The sequence below is a fragment of the Acanthopagrus latus genome, chromosome 18, assembly GCF_904848185.1.
Source record: "Acanthopagrus latus isolate v.2019 chromosome 18, fAcaLat1.1, whole genome shotgun sequence".
NCBI lineage: Eukaryota > Metazoa > Chordata > Actinopteri > Spariformes > Sparidae > Acanthopagrus > Acanthopagrus latus.
In genome coordinates, this window is record NC_051056.1 from 28,006,551 (window position 1) to 28,016,765 (window position 10,215).

Here is a 10,215-nt window from a genome sequence, read left to right on the forward strand (position 1 = left end):
GAGGGCACAATTTCAAAATAAAACAGGAAATAACAGAACAACAAAAACCAGGATCATCCTCCTCTTTGTTTTGTTTATTCTTTGTTATCATGGAGCACAAGCAGTGTGTATTGTTGTGTTTTAATGCATTTATCTGGTTTATATTACCAGCAGTCATCAAAGCGGATGCATGACAAGACCACACTGTCAAGACTTGCCAGCAGATTAAAATTACCGACACATGTATTTATGATTGTTCATAACAGCATGATGTATGTAACTTCAGTTATATAAATAACATTTATTTTAACCCAAACCTCAGTGTTATCCTGAACCTAACCAAACTGCACCTGACACAGTCCTGTCAGCTCGTCACTCGTGTCTCTCGTTTTGTGAGTCACAGGCAGTCAGTGGTCATTTAAGTCTGAAGATGTGTTGCGTGTCCAAACAAACTAAATATGAAATACACACACATTGTCACAGTTTGACAAAGTTCCCAAATGTTCCCAAATTATTTTCATAGTTTTTCCACTGTGCTTCAAACATTAAACATGATGCCAAGTCTTATGTAAATATTAATTAATTAATTAATCATATCAAACAAACAGGGAAACTGAAAATTGTGCACATTTAAATAAACAAGTTTTAATTTGATTATAGATTTGGTATCTTTTTTTAATAATTGTCGTTAAAAAGTTGTTCAGAAACACACAAAGCAGAAACAGAAAACATCATTTAATTTAGTACAATTATTTTTACACTGCACTGAGACTTACAGGAGAAGTTAACAGATCGGGAACTTCACTCAACAACCTTTCAAAAGTCTGTTCGATCAGCAGCTTGATTAAACTCTTCAATGATAAAAAATGCACAAAAATAAACCAAGACTTAATATGTATGAGATGCAGGATATTACTGACAGCCATTTAAACTTAAATGTTATCGTCATGAGCATTTCTGTCCTGTTAACCTTTTCTCTTTTATATAATTACCGAACAAACTTTTTTTTACAGTGACTACAAAAATACAAAACATGTCACGATGAGAGAATTTTACTGATATCAGGTGTGAGATTGTTGTGCAGCTGTACCTTTTATCCAAATGATATTGTGTTAAATTAGTGAATCCATAGTTGAGATTGTTAATCTCTAACAAAAGTCCTGATGTCAGAGTAGGTCGTCTCTGCCTCTACTGGTTTTACCGTGTTTCTGTCTGCTTTGCGAGGTTTCCTCTTGGTGAATGTCGGTGCAGAATAAGTCAACGACTCTTCATCTCTCTGAGCAGAGATACAGAAATAATGTCACGAGAGGACAAATGTTAAGATTTACATTTGCTAATGACTTTTTAACTTTTGCATTTGTTACCTGCTGACTTTGCTGACCATCACTGGCATTTGTTTCCACGACAGCATCTGTATTTAAAAAAAAAACCAAAATGATAAACATATATATTAGATAAAAGATACGGTCTGTTAATTTAGATTCATTTATTAACATATAAAAATTTAAATCTTGTTGAGTTAGCTTTTTGCAATATGCTGTTTGATGGATTGAACTTGTGTTACCGTTGCAACAACCACAAGATTTCTTCTTCATGGTGTAACTCAGGTAGGAAATCACAATCAGACTTATCACCAGAGCATCACAGAGCAGAAACACAACTATATTGGCCGTCTGCAAATTCCACATGTTGAGTGCTGAGATAACATGAAAAGGAGAAAATAATAAGAGTCTTACTGGATCTGAAGAGATCAGAATGAATGATTATTATAGATCTTTTGGGGGGAATCTTTACCTTCAGTGTCCAGTTTTGTTCCATTTCCAAACAGAATCTCTCCACATGTGGCCACAGCGCAGTAATAAGTCCCGGCATCAGAGGAGCTGACGTTCTTAGAGAAGCTGTAGACACATTTCTGTGGAGATCGAGCCTCGAGACTCGTCTCACATTCAGCACCACTGTTTCCATGAGAGTAAATGAAACTGTGCTCAGATTCTGATCCGGCTCTGAACCAGAACACACTGTGATCTCCTGGACACGGTTTGTTCTGGGAGTCAGAGAGGACTGAACACTGCAGAGTCACTGAGTCTCCTGGACGGACCGGATCAGATGGAGGGAGTTGAATGACGGCGGTGACATCTGGTTCTGGTCCTGGAAAATAAAGACATGTGTATATATATATATATATATATATATATATATATATATATATAACCCTAACAGCTAGATAAGTAAAGTGCTGTTATGAATTATATTTACCTTGAAGTCTTAGAAATGTTCCTTCCACAAATGTCATGTGGAGGCTGTCCACCTTTACACAGTAGTAAAGTCCAGTATCACTTAACTGTGCTTCACTAATATGCAGAAGAAATGTTCCATCGCCTTGTTTTGCTGTAATACGAGGAGTTTTGTTCACACCATCATAATCAAAGTTAAATGTCCCTCCCAGTGATTCAGGCATGTTTCCAGAAACCAGCCGGATCCAAAACAAATCAAATGTTGAAAGCAAAGACTTCTGACGGGCGCAAGTCAGAGTCACATCATCTCCAACATCAACAGTCTTCATCTCAAAGTTCAGATCGTCTGTGCATCCTAAAGATAAAATGAAATAGAGCAGTGATCAACAACAGATAGATTCAGATGCTCCCTGCTGTAAACTCTTGCGTGAATATAATAAACCTAAACTACATGTGGAGAAAAGACTTGACTACTTACGTCCGACTCTGAGCATCAGCAATGAATAAAACACGATCAGCATTTTGTTGTTGATTCCCTTGAGACAGCAGTTAAATCAGATCGTATTAGAAGAAGACTCATCTTAATGTAACGGCATTGAGGGGGAGGGAATCATTTCAGAGCAGTCTGATTGGCTCCTCGTTACGATGTAGTTTCAGTGAACCACCACAGTGGAAATAATATCGACCACTTTTCCAACCTTGAAACACAAACAGAACTAACAGCAAACTTCTGTTTAGTGTTTTGGGTTGGGTTTACATGTAGACACACCAGAGGATTTTATTGCACTCAAATGATGAAGATGTTCAGGAAACACACTCCCATCACCCTAAATGACATGTATTTAGAGAGATTTCTAACCAGAATGATGAATACATCACAAATGATACACTTTAGTGTAAAGGTGAGGACGTACACGAAGGTCCACCCACACAGTCATTTTCACACTTGTTGTTTATAATTAGACCTTTGACAGAACTGTGTGAGCATTGACAACCTGCATTTAGCTGACATACCCTCACACTTCCTTTGTTAGTATATGGTGTTTATGATCCTAAACAGGACGCCAAGTTTAATGACATCAACGTGTCTTCACCCAACTCCCACCTGACTGGAGGTCATGTTGACATACTCCTCAGTGAACTCCATGTACAGTACTGATATGAATTTGTTGAACACTGCATCAGTCGTGGCACTCTGACCAGGCAGATGACTAAAACTCCCTCCCTCCTTGACCTTTCAACTTGGCTACAGTTAAAATTGAGAGCCAAATGCATATCAGAAAGAGCTGTGGAGCCTTACAAACATCTGATATAGATGGTCCACTGAGAGCATACATAAAGGAAATAGTAAATGTTTACATCAACCTAAGCCTTACTGTCCCTGCCGTTACATTAGAGACCATTTCCTTGGTTTATGCACAGAGTTTCCAAAAAACTTTCCAAACTGGTCATTGCCAAATGGATCAGAGAGACAGAAAGATACAACAAATGTGGAAGAATACACAAAATGGACAAATGCACCCTAAAGAGGCCGTGTAACATCTGTAATAATAATAATATCTGTTGAATATTCTCCATGATGTCAATGCAACCAAATCGGCCACAGTGATGTTGAGATTGACACTTTGCATTATATGAATGAAAATAGGGTCACAAGGTCAAAACATGACAAGATAGCTCTTGATCTATTCTATTCTAAGACAGCTAGAGTAAATATAGACGGTGTAATGTGCTACGCCTCTCCACTGCTTAGAGCCCCTAATATCCCCGTCCTCAAAGCTCCGAAGGAAGATGTCTTGCCCCGTCTCTGTGCTACAGAAAGACGCCTGTCCAAAGATCCTAAACTGTCTGATAAATATCAAGAGGAAGTGGATAATCTTGTGCAGTCAAGTTACATTCAAAGGATTCCTAGTGAGCAGATAGACCAACCAAATGAAACAAACACAGAGTTGTATTTGACTGCTGCTTTGGAGACATGGGACACTTGGTCCCTCTCGGCTTGGAGTTCTCCTTAGATTTCACCAACATCTCGTTGCCATCTGTGGAGATATCAAAGGTATGTTTCATCCAGTACGCCTTTTGAACAAGGACAAACCTCCACTGTGTTTCATATGAAGAGGGATGCAACTAGACCAGGATCCTAGTGTTTATGAGTGGCAAGTCTTGCCTTTTGGAACAACTTGTAGTCCACGCTGTGCCACCTACGCAGTCCACAAACATGCCCAAGATCACTGTGATGGAAATGAGGAGGTCCTTCAATCTGGCTCAAAGCTCCCCTGCATCTCATGAAGCCAAGTCACTAGTTGACAAAATAGGACCTCTGCTTGCTAATGGTGGTTTTGACATCAGACAGTGGGCTAGTAACAATCCAGCTGCCCTCAAAACTGATGAATCTGTTCCAAATAATAGCAAACTACTTCCCCTGTCTCCCGAATATCACCATGAACTTGGCTTAATCATAGTGGGAGGACGACTTCGAAGAGCAGAGACCCTTGATCATGACTATATCCTTCCAATTATATTGGATCCAAAACATCCCATCACCAAACTTATTATTAAGCATTTTGATGAGAACTTCTCCATCCAGGGCCTGAGCGTGTCCTGGGAGAAATGAGATGCAGATACTGGATCCTTCGTGGTCGACAAGGTATTCGCCAACATCAACACCAGTGTCAAGACTGTCGGAAATGGCGAGCCAAAACAGTCATTCCCAAAATGTCAGACCTTCATCTAGCCTGCCTTCGCTCATCAAAGCCCCCATGCTGGTCCACAGGCATGGACTGTTTTGGACCTTTCATGGTGAAAGTTGGTTGTCGTACAGAGAAAAAGGTGGGTCATACTCTTCAAATGTTTAACAACTCGCTGCATACACCTTGAACTACTGGACAGTATGGATGCAGGTACATCCTTAATGGCCTTCAGACAATTTGTGTCACGCAGAGGGAAACCTTTTGAACTCCTCTCTGATTGTGGGACACATTTCAGAGCAGGAAAGGCAGAGCTGCAAAATGCTTTCCAGGCTATGGAACCAGACTTAAAGCAGCAATTATGCACATACAAAAGTGAATCTCCAATTCAATCCTCCATCTGCCCCACATTTTGGTGGAAGCTGGGAACGTGAAATAAACCAAACATGCTGCTGATGGGGCGGCCCGACTCCTCTCTTCCTCAGGTAATCTATTCAAGTGAACTCCTTGGCAGAAGAAAATGGCGTCACAGTCAGATCTCAGCAAATCATTTCTGGGCAGCATTTATTCGCCATTATCTCTCAAACCTTCAAACCAGGCAAAAATGGAAATCTGACAAGGAAAGCCTGGATTCAGGTCAGTGGCTCATGACAAGGAGACCAAGTGGAATAATGGTGCAAACACCACCCACTGTTCCTCCCACTTTATAAATAGAGGCCTGGATGAGGCCTTCCTCCTCTTTCTCTCCAAACATTCACCAGGCTGAGTCTGTGTTGGTGCTCACCTGAGTTTGCCATGTGCCTTTGTGAATCCTTCACTGTAAGTAGTATGTAATCATTCATTTGGATTATGAAGTTTAAATATGATGAGTATCATTTAATATAATTTGCTAAATAGTACTGTGATTGGAATATCTTCAGCATATTGTTTGAAATAGTAGAGTATTTAACATTATTAGAAGTTGGATGTCTGATTTGTTTGGGCAACATATTGTAATTTGTTTTGTGGTTTCTGGGCTCTCTTCAATCAATCTGCAATCTTTATTGAAACAGATCTAAAGCCCGCGTCCGAATCAGAATCGGCCGCATTCTGATGTTCTCCAATTTATGGCAAAAGCAAGGCCAAAATGCTTCGCCCTCTGCCCCATCAGATCTTCTATTAAGCCTTCGACTGTAGGAGATCTACCAAATGCCATCCCCCTTCTCTTCCTATGTGTGGGTTTTAGAGTCCCTTTTCCAGTACACACCCACTTCTTCTAATTGGTCACTTTGGTAAATTATCCAATAGACTAAAAGAGGAGTTGACCTGTCTCCCTGCTCATCTCCCATAACTCATCTAACTTGGCTGCAGTCAACAGTAGGTCTTCTCCCCAAAATGATCTGTCTGTCCTTCTATATAAACATAAATGTTTGGGCATTTCCCACCATTTGGCGTGGGGGCCAAACTCAGTTTAGTACTTTATGGCCTGCTAACCTTAAACATGCCCCCAGCTGAAGAACAACTCCAGGACCCTTGGCGCAGTGTCTACATTCCTTAAGGAGAAACAATTAGTCATCGTTAAATCTAAACTATGTAAACTCAAAGATCAGAATGTGTTGCCATCCAGATACCTCAGTTTCTTTTCTTTTAGAACCATGGCAGTCAACCAGGAATCATTATAATACCAGCATTCATATCATTCTGGGAAGATAAACAAATAATAATTGTTTGCAGCCAGTGTTTCCTGGTGGTTTCTGGCTCCACTTCAAAAATTATATCTACAACAACGCATGATTATACTTCATGTCCACGCTGCACACCTGTGCTTGTGCTCGAGCATGAGTGACTGTGTTTCTTCCAACCATGCCAGGGCCAAGAAAGTGTATCATGCTTGAGAGAAAGATGCACTGACACAGTGATACATAAGGACCCAGGAGCCATTGTTAAGAGATTCAAATGCTTTACATCATCAGTGATAACCCGCCTGTCACTCACATAGGCAGGAGGAGAACAGCGTCCATCCTCTACACTCGCTTCACTGCTCGGGCTGGTGAAAGTCAGCAGCAGAGCGACGCTCTCACAGTGTCACAGAAACACATTCAGCTGAATGTGAGAGTTTCTGAACTATGTATTTTTATCTGAGGAGGAAACCACAACATAACACAATCCAACACAACACCACACAGTGTCATACACAACCTCTCTATCTACAGGGCCTGCAGTGTATTTGCTGGACGGGTGTGTTGTGGTCTGTCGTCTTCATCACGGTCAGTACTGTTGACCTCATTGTCTTTTACACAAAAAGCTCTAACTGTAAAAAAGAGTTTCAAACAGAAGCTCTTCATGTTCTTTGTTTTTCAGCTTCCTACATTCCAAAACAGACGCACCAGAATACACATTCACAGTCAGCACTGAGAAACAAACGCTGCATGGAAACTGAAGCGTTGTTGTGGTCGGGCTTCAAACTGAGGTGAGACTCTTCTGCCTTCCTCACTGACTATTTCAGCCTCAGGAAAGTGGCCTGTAACACTTCAGTACATTTCTTTTATGGCCAGTGTTTAACATCACAACAACTTTAAAAAGGGACAGTTACAGGAAGCAGGACATTTAGAGACACTCCTACCTTCTGATTGGTTGTTCTTGTCAGAGGAGGGAGGTGCTAATCACTCACTGGTTTGAACCAATTGAACAACAGAATTTTCTTATAGCAGCTGCATCCTACAGTGATTACTACTGTAGTGATTTTTAAAAAACAAACCATGGCAAACAAACTGAATATGAAAAATGATGAAGTAAAACAGGAAACTGAAAATGGTGCAAATTAAAGTAAACACGGATTTGGTATCTTTTTTAATAACTGTTGTTAAAAAAGTTGTTCAGAAACACAAAGCATAAACAGAAAACATCGATTTCATTAAACTGTAAAAACATTATTTTTACGCTGCACTGAGACATACAAGAGAAGTTAACAGACACAATGAGAGAATTTTCAGGTCATCCAAATAAAATCTTATTACCGATATCAGGTGTGAATCATACTGTACTGAATTAGCAAATCCATAGTTGAGATTGTTAATCTCTAACAAAAGTCCTGATGTCAGAGTAGGTCATCTTTGCCTCTGCTGGTTTTACCGTCTTTCTGTCTGCTTTGCGAGGTTTCCTCTTGGTGAATGTCGCTGCAGAATAAGTCAACGACTCTTCATCTCTCTGAGCAGAGATACAGAAAAAATGTCATGAGAGGACAAATGTTAAGATTTACATTTGCTAATGACTTTTTAACTTTTGCATTTGTTACCTGCTGACTTTGCTGACCATCACTGGCATTTGTTTCCATGACAGCATCTGTATTAAAAAAAACAAAATAATAAAAAATATTAGATAAAAGATGCTGTCTGTTAATTTAGATTTATTTATTAATATTTCAATATGAGTCTTGTTAAGTTAGCTTTTTGCAATATGCTGTTTGATGGATTAAAGTATTACAAACTTGTGTTACCGTTGCAACAACCACAAGATTTCTTCTTCATGGTGTAACTCAGGTAGGAAATCACAATCAGACTTATCACCAGAGCAGCACAGAGCAGAAACACAAGTATAGTGGCCGACTGCAAATTCCACATGTTGAGTGCTGAGATAACATGAAATGGAGAAAATAATAAGAGTCTTACTGGATCTGAAGAGATCAGAATGAATGATTATTTTAGATCTTTTGGGGGGAATCTTTACCTTCAATGTCCAGTTTTGTTCCATTTCCAAACAGAATCTCTCCACATGTGGCCACAGCACAGTAATAAGTCCCGGCATCAGAGGAGCTGACGTTCTTAGAGAAGCTGTAGACACATTTCTGTGGAGATCGAGCCTCGAGACTCGTCTCACATTCAGCACCACTGTTTCCATGAGAGTAAATAAAACTGGGATCAGATTCATCTGATCCGGCTCTGAACCAGAACACACTGTGATCTCCTGGACACGGTTTGTTCTGGGAGTCAGAGAGGACTGAACACTGCAGAGACACTGAGTCTCCTGGACGGACCGGATCAGATGGAGGGAGTTGAATGACAGCGGTGACATCAGGTTCTGGTCCTGGAAAAAAAAAAAAAAAAAGTTTTACTCCCTTTAATGAAAATAAAAGTATTTAAGTATATTAATTCATATCATTTAAGGAAACGTGACATCTTTACATATACGTTTAAAACATCTAAATATATAAATTGCTGTTATAAATGATGTTTACCTTGGATTCTCAGAAATGTTCCTTCCAAAAATGTCATGTTGAGTTGCTTTTGTTTTAAACAGTAGTAAAGTCCAGTATCACTTAACTGTGCTTCACTAATATGCAGAAGAAATGTTCCATTGCCTTGTTTTGCTGTAATACGAGGAGTTTTGTCCACACCATAAAAATCGAAGCTGTGTGTTCCTCCCAACAACTCAGGCATGTTTCCAGAAACCAGCCGGATCCAAAACAATTTAGTTGAGAGCCAAGACTTCTGACGGGCACAAGTCAGAGTCACATCATCTCCAACATCAACAGTCTTCATCTCAAAATTCAGATCGTCTGTGCATCCTAAAGATAAAATGAAATAGAGCAGTGAACAACAACAGATAGATTCAGATGCCCCCTGCTCTAAAATGATGCAAGAATATAATAAACCTAAACTACATGTGGAGAAAAGACTTGACTACTTACGTCCGACTCTGAGCATCAGCAGTGAATAAAACACGATCAGCATTTTGTTGTTGATTCCCTTGAGACAGCAGTTAAATCAGATCGTACAACAGGAAGATTCATCTTAATGTAACGGCATCGAGGGGGAGGGAATCATTTCAGAGCAGTCTGATTGGCTCCTCGTTACGATGTAGTTTCAGTGAACCACCACAGTGGAAATAATATCGACCACTTTTCCAACCTTGAAACACAAACAGAACTAACAGCAAACTTCTGTTAGTGTTTTGTGATGGGTTTTCATGTAGACACACCAGAGGATTTTATGGCACTCAAATGATGAAGATGTTGAGGAAACACACCCCCATCACCCTAAATGACATGTATCAAGAGAGATTTCTAACCACAATGATGAATACATCACAAATAATACACTTTAGTGTAAAGGTGAGGACGTAAATGAAGGTCCACCCACACAGATGTTTTCACACTTGTTGTTTATAATTAGACCTTTGACAGAACTGTGTGAGCATTGACAACCTGCATTTAGCTGACATACCCTCACACTTCCTTTGTTAGTATATGGTGTTTATGATCCTAAACAGGACGCCAAGTTTAATGACATCAACGTGTCTTCACCCAACTCCCGCCTGACTGGAGGTCATGTTGACAT

The 10,215-nt window shown here is 39.9% G+C and overlaps 1 protein-coding gene across 2 annotated transcripts; it reads right to left on the bottom strand.

Annotated features, from left to right (window-relative positions):
- Window positions 1-656: 656 nt before the first annotated feature.
- On the bottom strand, window positions 657-9,622 carry LOC119007097 (signal-regulatory protein beta-2-like). 2 transcript variants are annotated; one of them, XM_037076479.1, is made up of 6 exons: window positions 9,567-9,606; window positions 2,236-2,568; window positions 1,774-2,127; window positions 1,544-1,675; window positions 1,344-1,390; window positions 657-1,255 (listed from the first exon to the last, which is right to left on the bottom strand). In XM_037076479.1, exons 1-6 carry the CDS (start codon window positions 9,580-9,582, stop codon window positions 1,121-1,123), a joined length of 1,017 nt encoding a protein of 338 aa, XP_036932374.1. In that variant the 5' UTR covers window positions 9,583-9,606; the 3' UTR covers window positions 657-1,120. The 2 variants fall into 2 exon arrangements, with proteins under 2 accessions (XP_036932374.1, XP_036932373.1); XM_037076478.1 differs by lacking the exons at window positions 657-1,255; window positions 1,344-1,390; window positions 1,544-1,675; window positions 1,774-2,127; window positions 2,236-2,568 and adding exons at window positions 7,852-8,086; window positions 8,175-8,221; window positions 8,376-8,507; window positions 8,606-8,962; window positions 9,114-9,443 and having other exon boundaries at window positions 9,567-9,622.
- Between the last annotated feature and the right edge of the window lie 593 nt (window positions 9,623-10,215).